Raw genomic sequence first — 14,538 nt, forward strand, 5'->3', positions numbered from 1 at the left:
AGGATTCACAAGACAGCATCATAGAGAGGAGAGAATTGCGTAGAGACAACTCCAGGGATCTATAAAAGATTCCCTTCAAGTACATAGTTGAGTATTGATTAGTGTGTGCATGCGAGGAAACTACTCACTGCTGGGAAAATAACCATATGAAAAAATGAGAGGTTACAGTGTCTGATACTCCTGTAGGGCCAGTAGTAGTGTCTACTCCCAGCAGCCAGGCTAGGAAAAGCCTCATGATTCATTGGGCATTAGATAGAGTAAATAGAAGAAATTTTACTCAGTAGTGGGGGACACTTAGCCCTAGACTGAACATTATGGCAGTTCTGTTTAATAAATCTTAAAAGCAAAACCTTCAGAAAACCAAACTGTTTGCAAGTGACTTTACTGCATACAAGCAAAGCTCAAGAATACTTATAGGAATACAGAAGTATCCAGCACCCAATAAGATCAAAATCACATGTCTTGATTCTATTAAAAAATTAGCAGGTATGAAAAGATGAGGGAAAATATGACCCGTAATGAGATAAATGGATCAATCAAAACTAATCCAGAACTGACCCACATATTAGAATTAACAGACAGGCCATGAAAACAGTTATTATAACTGTATTCCTATGTTCGAAAAAGTAAGTAGAGATATGGAAGATACATAAGAGGGCAGCATTGAACTTGTGAAGAAAGTAATGGCATTCAAGCATTGCAGAAGAAAAGATTAATAAACTTGAAAACATAATAATAGAAACCACCAAAAATATAAAACATTAAAAAATAGAAACATAGAAAGTAAATGAAGCAGTAGTGAGTTTTGGGACAACTTCAAGTGGCCTGCTGTCCCTGTGATTAGACTCTCTTGGAGAGAAATCTCTACCCCATATTCCTTACAACATTATTCACAGTAGACAAGCTATGTAAACAACCTAAGTGTCCATCAACAGAGGAATGGATAAAGAAAATATGTCTGTATATATATATATACAGTGGAATGTTACCTCTAAAAAGGAAGAAAATCCTGCCATTTACATCAACACACATGAACCTTGAGGGCATTATGCTAAGTGAAGTGAGTCAGACAGAGAAAAACAAATCTCACTTATATGTGGAATCTTAAAAAAAAAACAAAAAACTGAACTCAGATTGGTAGATTGGTGGTGGTTGCCAGGAGCAAGAATATGGGAGAAATGGGAAGGTGGTCGAAGAGTACAAACACCCAGTTATAAGATGAGTAAGTTCTGGGAATCTAGCGTATAGCATGGTGACTGTAGTTAGTAATAATGTATATTTGAAAGTTGTTAAGAGAAAAGAGTATGCTTTAAAATTTTTCATTGGAGTCGCCTGGGCTGGCTTGGTTGGTAGAATATGTGACTTTTAAGTTCATTTATTTTGAGAGAGAAAGAAAGCATGAGTGGGAGGAGGGGCAGAGGAAGGGAGAAAGAGAGAATCCCAAGCAGGCTCCGCACTGTCAGTACGGAGTCCAACGCAGGGTTTGAGCTCACGAACTGTGAGATCATGACCAGAGCCAAAGTGGGATGCTTACCTGCCTGAGCCATCCAGGCGCCCCAGGAATAGATCATTAAAGAAATGTACTGTTAGAGTTAACATCTCAGTGTCAGAAAAGTATATACATTTCATTTTCATAAAGTTCCACGTTTGTAGATTGTAGAAGTTGTTCAGAGGCACCAGTTACTATGTGTTAAGGGAAGAATTTTTTTTGAAGAGCTCTAGTCCATGAGAGAAAGATATGGTGAATGTTACTGATATGGCACAATTTCAAAGCTTGATTCATTTAGCTCAGTGTAGTGGTTTGTGATATATGTAGTCACATGACACCACTCAGCTACTGTCATGAAAGAGTATAGATCCATGTCTGTTAACCAGTTTATGCTCCTTTTGGATTAATTTTTGATGCATAATTTCAGGTTTTTGATAGTACATTATTGCTATTTTATCTGTGGCGAAAATGGAATAACAAAATATTTTTTGCAGATCAGTATATAGTCACTGGGCTTTTGGGGTTCCATTGGTAGTTGAGGCACATATTTGGGAAATTTATTAGCATCTAGCCATTGTCCAGATTACTTTTGATTGTCAGGTTATGATGTCCAAAAATATTTTTCTGTTGTTTTAAATCTCAAGTGATATACACACCTCTAGCTGTCTGAGGTTTTGATCACCTGTCAATTTATGTACCTACTTGTACAGTTTTTTCCTCTTCCCTATTGTAGATAGGTTTTAAAAAACTCTTAGCTGAAACTCCTATATCACCTCCAAGACCTCAAATTGTTGTTTGTGGATTAGCTTGTGTTGGTTCTTAATTGATCTTGGTTTAAATTTCTTTTTTTTTTTTTTTAATGTTTTATTTCTAGGAGAAAGAGAGGGAGACACAGACTCTGAAACAGGCTCCAGGCTCTGAGCTGGCAGTCAGCACAGAGCCCGACGCAGGGCTCGAACCCACGAACCGCGAGATCACGACCTAAGCGAAAGTTGGACGCTTAACCAACTAAGCCACCCATGCGCCCCTGGTCTTGGTTTAAAGTGGATTTAGGTCTTTGTTGAAGTTCATGTAAAAAAAAAAATGATTCTCATTCTAAAAATTGAGATATGATTCACATCACAAAATTCACCCTTTTGAAATGTGTAATTTAGTAGTTTTTAGTATATTCATAAAATTGTACAACCATCACAACTATTCTAGAATATTTTCATTATTTGCAAAGAAACCTTTATAAGGCTAACTTTTGAGTTTCAGATGCCTGGTGTAAAAATTTTTGAACCATTACCAAGTAACTCTGACCAACAGAACCCTCTTTGAAGGCCAAATTGTTATTTCTTCTAGCCTCATTTTCATTATATCCCAACTTCAATTCATATTTTAAAAATTCTCAATTCTGAGAAGTTACCATATGTTTATTTCTATGGAAAAAAACAATAAGTAAAAAATAAAATAATATTTAGAGAAATTGAAGATCATCGTGCCATATACTGATACACTTTATATCAGTTCTACTTATGCTTAATTTTCAGCTACAGGCATATCTCATTTTATTGTACTTCACTTTATTGTACTTCACAGATACCGTGTTTTGTTACAAATTGAAGGTTTGTGGCAACTCTGTGCAAGCAAGCCTGTCAGCATCATTTTTCTAACCTCATTTCCTCACTTCATGTCTCAGTATCACATTTTGGTAATTCTCATATTTTTAACTTTTTTATTATTATTATATTTGTTATGGTGATCTGTGCAGTGATTATAACTTGCTGAAAGCTTAGATGCTGGTTAGCATTTTTTAGCAATATCTTTAAGGTGTGTACATTGGCTTTTTTAAGGAGTAATGCTATTACACACTTAACAATATAGTAGAAGCATAACTTTTATTTGCATTGGGAAGCCAAAGGATTCATTTGATTTGCTTTATTGCGGTGATCAAGAACCAAACCCACCGTATCTGTATTAAATATTAGTTTTTTTGTTTAGTTTAACCTAATTAAATAAGGGAGTCTGCATATCTGGCTTTGAATCTTAGCTCCTCTACTTATTCTTTATATTGTTTATCCACTCAGATACTTTGCTCATTTATATAATAAGGCCAATAGTTCCTACCAGATAGGGTTCTTTTGAAAATTAAAGGAGATAATGTATATAAACCACTTAATGAAATACTTGTCAACATAGTAACTACTTAAAGAAAGATATCTTTATTATTATCAGGTCATATATACATAAGGTAGATGGAAGGGGCACCTGGGTGGCTCAGTCAGTTAAGCATCCAACTTCAACTCAGGTCACAATCTCACAGCTCATGAGTTCAAGCCCTGCGTCGGGCTCCGTGCTGACAGCTCAGAGCCTGGAGCCTGCTTCAATTTCTATGCCTCCCTCTTTCTCTCTGCCCCTCCCCCTAAGATGTTCACAAGATAAGATAGAACATTTTGGGCTGTTTTTTTAACTTACACCTAGTTTTATCCAAGGAGAGAGTTAAATTTCTAGCAGGAAGTCTCTAATAATATTCCTTAGGACTTTGCTCTTTATCCTTCTGGTCAGTGTTTTTATCCTTAGATAAAAATACAGAAGACATAGTTACCAAATTCATAAATGTTACATAAATGTTGGTTGACAGGTTGGATTTCAATTAAATCTCAACATCCTGGAAAAACCAGATCGTAGCCAGGAAGATAAAATTTAATAGAGATAAATCTAAAGCCCTTCATTTAGTTAGTAATAAGTCAATTATTTGAAAAAATAGTGTGGGAGTTTCTTAAAGTTTTTTTGCAAAGTTTTCAAATGAAAAATATAGGGATGAATAGGTGGAACACAGGGTCAGTGAAACTACTTTTTAGGATACTGTAATGGTGAATCTATGTCCTTTTACATTTGTCAAAACACAGAATGTACAACATAAAGATTGAACCCTAACTTAAACTGTGGGCTTTAGTTAATAATTTATCAATACTGGCTTATCAATTGTAACAAATGTACCATACTAATGTTAATATAGAGAAAACTGTAGGGGATTGATATATGGAGATGCTCTATTTTCTGCTCCATTTTTCTGTAAACCTCTGCTCTGAAAAATAGTCTTAATTAAAAAAAATGCACATAGCTTCTATATATGGATATATATCTCACTGAAATAAGGCTGCTGAAAAGCTGTTGCAATTTTTGACTAAAGGTAATATTGCTGCTATGCACCCTGAGTGTTTCCAAAGGTAACTAATATGATTTGGAAACCATATCATGAGAAACCAAGAAAGCTATGAATGTTTCTCTGAGGAGGAGAAAACTTAGTGGAAATGATTGAGGGACCCTTAGTGAAATAGGAAACAGATTTATTGTAGGTATTGTAAGCAAGGTCAGTTGTGAATGTTATATACGCTGGAGCATCAAGTTTCTACTCCTAAAAAAGGAATAACCTAAAACAACAAAAAAGAAAAGAATAACCTTTTAACAGTAGATAAAATGAGATGACTCAAAGCAATAAGCTTCCTTTTAGTATTCAAGCAGTGACTAGATCCTTGAACAATGCCCTCATTGGGACAGTGGTTTAATATGATCACCTTTAAAGTTCATTATGACTCATAAGATTATATAACTCCTTGGCTTTTGCCACTGAGGTTTTTTTTTTTTTTTTTTATTCCTGTGAATATTAGAGAAGGAATAGCATGTGAAAAAATGGAGCATTTGGTGCCTCCATCAACAGGAGAATTAGGATGTTTGCCATGATGGGAAAAAGTTAATTCTGTTTTTTTCTCTGAGATGTACCAGGGCTTCACAAAGAGAATCTAGAGACAAGTTGTATGTGTGTAAGTCTGTACACATACACATACACATACACACACACTTACAGATTATGTATAGAGTGCTTATAAATGTGTGTATATATATGTGCATGTGTATATGTGTGTTTATACATAAATATGTGTGGATGGATATATGTATAATATATACACACACAGACATAATTTAGGACTGATTTCTGCCACATACGCATTTTTACTTTTGATGTAGAATACCTATTTTAAATTGGTTTTTTACCATATTTTTTTAAAGAATCATTTACTATTTTTCTACTAACTTTTTATACCTAATATGGAAGGAGTGCTGACCTTTGCTTTGACTTCCTGACTACAGCGCTCTGTCTTACTCACTGCTATCTTACTTGCTTCTCTGAAGAACAGGAAATTACCAGAATGATACCAATCATTTTAACCCAATATTGGGTTCACTGTTTTTGTCATAGTTTTCCTATTTATTAAATAATGCTGTATTCACAGAATTTCTCTTTTCCTGGTACTTGCTTTGTCACCTAAACAAAAGTTGATAAAGATATTACAAATGAATAATTTTTACTATGGGGAAACTTCATACCCTAGAGTATAATTTTCTCTGTTTACTTTTAGTAAACAAACTTTTAGAGCACATCTTGTGTTTTCTACTTAGAATTGGGGATGGTGTGGAATCGAAACTGTTTATAAGGGGGGTGAATTTGACATTTCTATTCATCTGTATAGCAATCTTCTGGTTTTATTTATTGATCTTCCTCATTCATTTCTTCTTCTGGATTAATATTTGCTCTTTTTATTTTGACAGGCAGTGATGGTTTCAGAAAATTTTAATATAGAAGCTCCCAATTATTTGTCTGAGGAATCCGAAGTTCTAATTTATGCCAGACAAGATTCACAATGTATCGATTGTTTCCAAGCTTTTTTGCCTGTGCACTACCGCTATCATCGGCCACATAGTAAAGATGGAGAAACCTTTATTGTGGTCAATAACCCTGATTTACTGATGTATTGTGACCAAGGTGAGGGTTGAAAATAAAAATAAAAGTATGATGGCAAGTCTGAAGTCAAGGGCAGGGATGATAAAAGCATGTTTCTTTTTTCTTTTTTAACTTTTTGATTGTAAAGTAAACCATAGATACAGAAAAACTTCACAAGTAAATAGTAAATTATTATAAGGCAAACACTCTTGTAACTACCTCCCAGGTCAAGAAATAGAACTTCCCCAGTTACTTTAGCAGCAGCTCCGTGTGTCCTATCTGAATCATAGCTTCCTCATTTTTCTAAGACTAACCCACTATTCTGACTTTCAATTACTTCTTTCTGTTTCTTTATACTTTCTTTTCACACAAGTGGGCACTCTTCGAGAATACAGCTTCATCATGCCCATTTAAAGAAATGTATGGGGGCGCCTGGGTGGCTCAGTCGGTTAAGCGTTCGACTTCGGCTCAGGTCATGATCTCACGGTTCGTGGGTTCGAGCCCCACGTCAGGCTCTGTGCTGACAGCTCAGAGCCTGGAGTCTGTTTAAGATTCTATGTCTCCTTCTCTCTCTGACCCTCCCCTGCTTACACGCTTGCTCACTCTTTTTCTCTCTCTCTCAGAAATAAATAAAACATTAAAAAAAAGAAAGAAAAGAAATGTATTACTATTAAGTCTCTTAATTTACAGGTTCCCCTTCTTTCCCTTCCTTTTTTTGAAAATTACCTTTTTGAGGAGCACCTGGCTGGCATGGTCAGTAGAGCATAAGACTCTTCATCTCAGGGTTGAGTTCAAGCCACATGTTGGGCATGGAACCTACTTTAAAATAATAATAATAATAATAGAATAAAATAAAATATAAAATAAAATTTCACCTGTTGAGAAACCTGCGTCATTTAACCTGAGTTTCTTATAGTTTGGGGTTTTGGTGATTACACTCATGCTGTTCTTCTAGCCTCTTTATTTCCTGGAAGTTGGCCACTGGCTCCAGAGGTATGATCAGATTCAGCTTTGATTATTTTGATAAGACTATAGGTGGTGCTGTGTTCTTGTATGATTAGGCATATAATGTCTAGTGTATTTTTTCAGCCATTGATCCTCTTCCCCTTTGCTGCTTTCTGTTTCTTCATGCTGATTTGCAGGACTTGCAGCTATTGGTGCTTTGTATCCACTTGCATGGATTTTGCATTTGTTGGGGATACTTTATCACCTAGTTTTGTTATAAATGCTGGCCATGAGTTTTGGGGGCATAATTTTTCTTTCTGTTTTACATTAAAAATTTTTTAAAGTTCATTTTCTTTTTGAGAGACAGAACACAAGCAAGAGAGGGGCAGAGAGAGGGGGAGACACAGAATCCAAAGCAAGCTCCAGGCTCTGAGCTGTTAAGCACAGAGCCCGACGCAGGGCTTGAACTCACAAACTGCGAGATCATTACTTTAGCCGAAGTAAGCTGCTCAACCATCCAGGCACACCTGTTCTTTCTGTTTTTATGTGTGCATTTGCGTAAATTAAAAACTATGCTTTCCCCATTTTCAGTCTTCCTAGAATCAAGAATTTAAGAATCCCCTTTCAGATTTTGGGTCTTTGTGTCTCCAAATTTGGGTTGATTGGAATATTCACAAATTAGTAGCACTAAAGACTGGGAGATTGGAAGTTTTTAATCCTACTCTGCTGCCATCATATTTTTCATGATGAGAAAATAATAAAGTGTTCAATTCTGCTAAATTTGTTCATCCAACCTATCTTGCTTCCTTTTAATTATCTAAAGTTTGAAAAAGTGCCTTCTCTTGAGAGAACATCTGGGGTTCTGGTATTCATTTATTTATTTATTTTTATTTGGCCTGAATGCTCTTTTATATGGGTTTGTTTACTCTGGAATTTTTTTTGGTTATATGCTTAGGATCTGTTCATTTTTCTGAATATATGTTATACTTCAAAAAAGTTTAAGTTAAATTTTTAATATTTATTTATAAATTTTATTTTAGATTGAGTGGGGGGGGGACAGAGGGAGAAAGAGAGAATCCCAAGCAGATTCCATGCTCAGCACAGAGCCTGTTGTGGGGTTAAATCTCATGACCCTGGGATCATGACCTGAGCCAAAGTCAAGGGTTGAACGCTGAGTGAACTGAACCACCCACGCACCCCTATGTTAAAGTTTTTTTGTTTTTTTTTTGTTTTTTTTACAGTTTGTCAAATTGGTTTCCACATAATAACCCAGTGCTCATCCCAAGTGCCCTCTTCCATGCCCATCCCCCCCTCCCCCATCCATCAGTCCTCAGTTTTTGTCAGCATTCAAGAGTCTCTCATCATGATTTGCCTCCCTATGTTAAAGTTTTTGTTTTATTTTTTTAAATGTTTTATTTATTTCTAGGAGAGAGAGAGAGACAGTGTGAGCAGGGGAGGGTCAGAGAGAGAGGGAGTCACAGACCGAAACAGGCTCCAGGCTCTGAGCTGGCAGTCAGCACAGAGCCCGACGCGGGGCTCGAACCCACGAACCACGAGATCATGACCTAAGCGAAAGTCGGACGCTTAACCGACTAAGCCACCCAGGCGCCCCTCTATGTTAAAGTTTTTAAAATGTGGTGCCTCCTGTAGGGGATTTGTTAAGAGGTCATGTTTAACTTCTGCACAGTCTCAGTAATTTTGTAATTTCTTAGGCATCCACCTAGAACAGGCTGCTAAAATAAAACAGCATGTTGTGATATATGAATTCAGGTCATGTACATTATGTACTAAAATGTTTGAATACTTATATCTCAACATGAAATATTGGCCTAACCTCTGTGTAATCCAGATATAGGCTTTCTGATATGATGTTCTACCATTTCTTTTCAGAGTTTCCAATTTTGAAATGCTGGGCTCAGTCAAAAGTGGCAGCTCCTTGTGCTTTGAAGAATAAGGATATCTGCCAATGGAACAATATGAAATATAAATCAGTGAGTTAATAGTTTATGTTGTTTTTAGATCATGCTGCCTCATTTAAAACTCATAATGTTTCTGCCACATTTAAAGGATTAGCCTTTTATATTCTACCATAGAAAGCTGTGTTTTGTTTATTTTCAATGTTGTTTCTTTGCTACTAATGGCAACAGTGGTTCCTCCTTTATACAGAGTCATAGAATCATTTCATTTGAGGGCTGGATATTTAGGGTTAGTTCCATGCCTCATTGGTCCAGAGTTTAAGTATAACTAGTATGCCTTTTTTTTTTTTTTTAGATGTTTATTTATTTTGAAAGAGATGGGGAGAGAGAGAGCAAGTAGAGGAAGGGCAGAGAGAGAGAATCCTAAGAAAGCTCTGTGCTGTCGCACAGAGCCCAATGAGGGGCTTGAACTCATGAACTGTGAGGTCATGACTTGAGCCAAATCAGGAGTTGGATGCTTAACCAACTGAGCAACCCAGGTTCCCCCCTCTCCTTTTTAATGTTTGTTTTGAGAAAGAGAGAGTGAGAGAGACCAAAAATTAATAAAAAAGATATACTAACTTTTAAACAACAAAATAATTTCACTGTATTGCACAGAACAGGTGAAAAAAAGAAAATAAGACTCAAAGTAGTATTTCAACTGTGATAAAGTTTTAGACCATTATATTGCAATTTGTATACCTAAATTTAGGTTGTTGCTGGCCATTTTTATAGTTTTAACCTCCCAACTTATTTTCAGCTAATAAATTAGGTAGGTATTCATACTTCATTAACTTTGGCTTTGTCTAAGGAGTGTACGGTTTTCTATTTACGTTCTTTAGTTAACATAGTCTACTTTTCCCCTCTCTTTGGAGTGGCTAGTTTTATTGAATACATCTCTTCTCTTTTTCTTTTTATTTTTCTGTCCTTTCCTTCCTCTTTTATGAGCTGCATTTTAACTGATGGTTGTAATATCTGTTTGTGTTTCTCTTTGTCCCTAATTCTCTTTAAGGCCTGCTTGCTTTGGTTGAGTAGCACAATCTGTGTCTTCATTTTTACAATTTACTTTTTTACAAGGAGTCAAATGGATTTGCAACAAAAGTAAAATAAATTTAAAATATTAGACAGCCTGTGAGTCAATAAACATAAAGCAGATTTGTTCATATGTGCAATTGTGGATATTTAGATTTTGAAGTATTTTCTTTAGAGTTGTGCTTTGAAGTCTGTCTATGAGCTAGCTGAGAAAATAACTACTTAGAGTTCAGGCTTACTGCAAAGCACTGCTATTTTGTTGTGGAGAACTTTCTTAGAATTGACAGTTGGTAAGATGTATGACTGTGCCAATATCTTTTGCAATGTACAGTTGCTTTTGAGTAAATTTCCATTCCCATATGGAACCCAATTTTTTTTTTCAAACTCTGAAATACATCTGGAGAATTACATTTGATTTTCTTATGTGAATGAAGAGTATAATCGGTGTTTACTTATGATTTATTAATTTAAGGGACACCTGGGTGGGTCAGTCAGTTGAGTGTTGACTTTGGCTCAGATCATGATCTCACAGTTCTTAAGTTTGAGCCCCGCATTGGGGTCTGTGCTGACAGCTCAGAGCCTGGAGCCTGCTTTGGATCCTGTGTCTTCCCCCTCTCTCTGCCCCTCCTCTACTCGTGCTCTTTATCTCTCTTAAAAATAAACATAAAAAATTAAAATATTGGTTGTGTGCATTGCTACAAAATAAGTAATTACCTTATTAAAATATTTTGAATTCAGTTCTTTTAGACCATGTAACTTGAAATAAGAGGTCATAATTAAGCCCTTTGAAGTGTGTGTGTTAACATTGCTTGTTTATATATACCAGAAAAATAGGTGACCATCACTAAGGTGGTGATCTACACTAAAGCTTGTATGGTTTAGACACCATTTTTTTTAATAGGGTGGCTTTCTTACAGATTATGTTGGTAACTTGTTTTTTTAATGTGAAATTATAATCCAGATATTTATAAAAAGGAACCAAAAATAAGAGTAGTCCCAACTAAGTTGAACATAGGAGAACTTTTGTATTGCTGGTAGTACGACAACAAATTTGATGTACCAGTAAAAGACCCATTCAGTTATGTAATTTGTGAATAACAGACTTTTAAAAGCTATTTTGAAGGAGGAAACAACAAAACAGGAGTAAATGGATACTTAACTTTATTGTTGTTTTAATATTTTTCCTTTAGGGCTTTAACTGTGAGAGAATTCTGTATTCTAATAGTCAGAGGAAGTAAATGCTCATATTGATTACAGAGGTGATGATGGGACATAGCCAGCATCTGCACAAAGCAGAAAAAGTCAAAACTAATGAGAATTTAAGGATTATTATGGGAATTCAGTCTGATTCTGTTATATTAAATGATGAATCCAAAAAAATCACTCAAAACAGTACTGTTACATGTAGTGTAGCACTGTCTGGAAGATATTTAAAAGTAACAAATTAAATTAAAAATTAAAGAAATTGTGGTTTTACCTTAGGGCGTGCATTTTAAATATCTCTAACTTTTCTCTCTCTCTCTCTCTCTCTCTCTCTCTTTCTCTCTCTAGGTATATAAGAATGTGACTCTACAGGTTCCAGTGGGACTGACTATACATACCTCTTTAGTATGTTCTGTGACTCTGCTCATTACCGTCCTGTGTTCTACTTTGATTCTTGTGGCTGTTTTCAAATATGGCCATTTCTCCCTATAAGTTTTATGGCGTTAAATGCTTTCCATAAACCTAAATAAGACTTATTTATTGGTGACTAGAAGTGTTCTTCTAGAATTATGTCATTATTTTTGTCTTCATTTATGACTAAAATTATGTCTACTAAGGGGAAATTTTGGATCATTTTCAACTAATTCCAAAATTAATGGTCTGTTGTATAGACTTTTGGTAATCTTCAAGCAAGTGTCAATAGAGGAAACTTAATTTTGCTAAATTAATATTTATTTTGTGAGAAGTGATTTTATCTTCATTTTGGTTACAAAAATGGGTACTTTATGTATTCGAGACGAATTATTCTCATTTTATGAGTGGAAACATTTAAATTTCAGCTAAAAATTGAGAAAATCATTATAAATAATAAAATATTTTGGATGAATCAGTTTATTTAAACATTAATTTTATGAGAATATTAAAGTTACTTTTCCAGAGTTTAAAGAAAATAAAGTAGGACAGCTAAGAAATTATTACTATCAAAATTGATTATTCCTTAAAGCATTTCCATACTTCTTTTATATTTTATTATACTGTTTTGAATATGTGAATTTGCAAAGGGTTTGATGAAACTGCATACTAAGATTTAGTTTTGATTTAGTACTGAATTTGTCAGGAAGACAATTCAGATTCTCATTTTTAAAGAATATATTTTATTAAGTTGTACATGTACAAAAAAATCTTCTTGCATCTTCAGTGATTTTTTTTTTTAAACAAAAGCTCTTGATCTACTATTTTTCTTGGGAAAAAAATTAGAAAATAAAGTCAGCACTACACTCTAATTAAAAAGGTAAGCATATCCTTCTGTTTATTTAGGGCAATGCATTTAGAACAAGGATATTACAAAACGGAAGCCAATAAACCAGGGTATGTTGCCAATGTTTGTGTCACATAGAGTAATGGAATGATAAACATTTATGTATGATATCCCTGCTTAATTTCCTAAAATATTCTGGTGTTTTTATGGGAATAAATCTTTTATAATTTGACGTGTATGACTTGACTAGTCATAATAGTTCTTTTTAAAGATGTGTTTAAGAACTTAAGTATTGAAAAAAGCAACCAAGTGCCATAAAACAGAAATATTAGAGATCACTAAAATTTCAACCCAATCTGATTGTATACTTGTTTAATGTTTTCTTATAAGAAAGAATTCCATGTTTTTTACAAGCATTTCTTTCACACTGGAATTTATATAGTGGCATTGAAATAAAATTATATGTCAGTTAAAATTCAGTAAAATCAACAAACTTTTTGAAATATGGAGAGGGAAACATGATACCTCTTAAGAGTATATATGTGGAGTAGAAGACAAAGTGTACATATATCTTTATTTTCTTTTGCATATTGGAACTAGGTTTCATCAGTATTTAAACAAGTTTTCAACTTAATATTTGAGATGGTGGTTTGGAACATGATTCAGCATCCACTTACGCATTTATACAGGTATTCAGAAGTGTAATAAAAATGTGAAAGTAAGTGAAGAGTACTTTCATATGACTCTTCTTGCCTAATAAGTGGTAGCTAATGACATCACTTTTAATACAATGGAACATTTCTGTTTTAAACTCTCTATATTATCCTTTGGATGCTTAAAAAATGAATAAGCACTTTATTTTTTTTAATTAAAAATTTTTTAAAATTAAGCTCTGTGCCCAAGGTGGGGCTTGAACTCATGCCCCTGAGATAGTCAATGCTCTGTCTACTGAGCCAGCAAGGTGCCCCTAAGCACTTTATTTATTTATTTATTTATTTATATTTTTAAGAGAGAGAATGTGAGTGAGTGAGAGCACAAGAGGATCAGAGAGAAAGAGGGAGAGACAATATGATCTTGCAGGTTCTGTGCTCTCAGTGCAGAGTCCAACAGGGGAGAGGGCTCCATCACATTACCTGCAAGATCATAATCTGAGCTGAAATCAAGAGTTCGAAGCTTAACCAGCTGAGCCACCCATGGACCCCTAAGCACTTTACTTTTTAAATCAGTTTTGTAATTCCATCTATGGACTTTTTTGTTTAAAGCCAAGAAAATAGATACTGTCCTATTAGTCATTTTGTTCCAGCATCTGCTCCACTTTTATGGTTTAGTTTTCTTAAAGTAGTATGTTCTTTTGGATGAACATAATAGAGACATGGGTTACCTCAACTAAGGGTGGTGATGGGGCAGAGATTGTGTGTGTGTGTGTGTGTGTGTGTGTGTGTGTGTGTGTGTGTGTGTATCTCCAAACCANGATAGTATATTTATGGCTTGGGAACTAGAAAGATCTATTGCAGCTCTAATGATTTCAGAATATAATGTGTTTAGGGACTATTCTAGTAAGATACTCTATTTCAGGCTGCTCACCTATATTTTGATAATTAGTGCTTATTTGTAAGATATGGAGATCAATTACGGTGAGATGACCAAAACCTATCTGCGTTATCCTCCAAACTTACAAAATATTCTTTTGGCAGGTAGTTGAATGTAGAGTTGAGAGAATGAAATAATGTGTATTAAGTATCTTCAGGATTGTCCTAACCAGTGGTAGGATGGGTATGTTTAGCTATCTATCTGATTTGCATCTCAGAACTTACTCCTAGAATCTGTTTCCTCCTGAAGTTTATCTTTTTAATGAGTTCCTTTCGTAGGTTCCTGTTGTTGGCAACATCAC

The 14,538-nt window shown here is 34.8% G+C and overlaps 2 protein-coding genes across 2 annotated transcripts in view; both read left to right on the forward strand.

Moving 5' to 3' along the window:
• PIGX (phosphatidylinositol glycan anchor biosynthesis class X) overlaps positions 1–12,885 on the forward strand; it is a 39,331-nt gene extending 26,446 nt beyond the window's left edge. The window contains exons 6-8 of the mRNA XM_077767726.1: positions 6,083–6,296; positions 9,090–9,190; positions 11,738–12,885. Of these exons, the coding sequence (XP_077623852.1) occupies positions 6,083–6,296; positions 9,090–9,190; positions 11,738–11,881 (459 nt within the window). The 3' untranslated portion in view covers positions 11,882–12,885. The remainder of the gene's footprint in view (positions 1–6,082; positions 6,297–9,089; positions 9,191–11,737) is intronic.
• The window catches only part of PAK2 (p21 (RAC1) activated kinase 2), a 127,681-nt gene that overhangs the window by 21,540 nt on the left and 91,603 nt on the right, over positions 1–14,538 (forward strand). The window lies entirely within an intron of this gene.

The sequence above is a fragment of the Crocuta crocuta genome, unplaced genomic scaffold, assembly GCF_008692635.1.
Source record: "Crocuta crocuta isolate KB4526 unplaced genomic scaffold, BGI_CrCroc_1.0 scaffold45, whole genome shotgun sequence".
NCBI classification, from domain to species: Eukaryota; Metazoa; Chordata; class Mammalia; order Carnivora; family Hyaenidae; genus Crocuta; species Crocuta crocuta.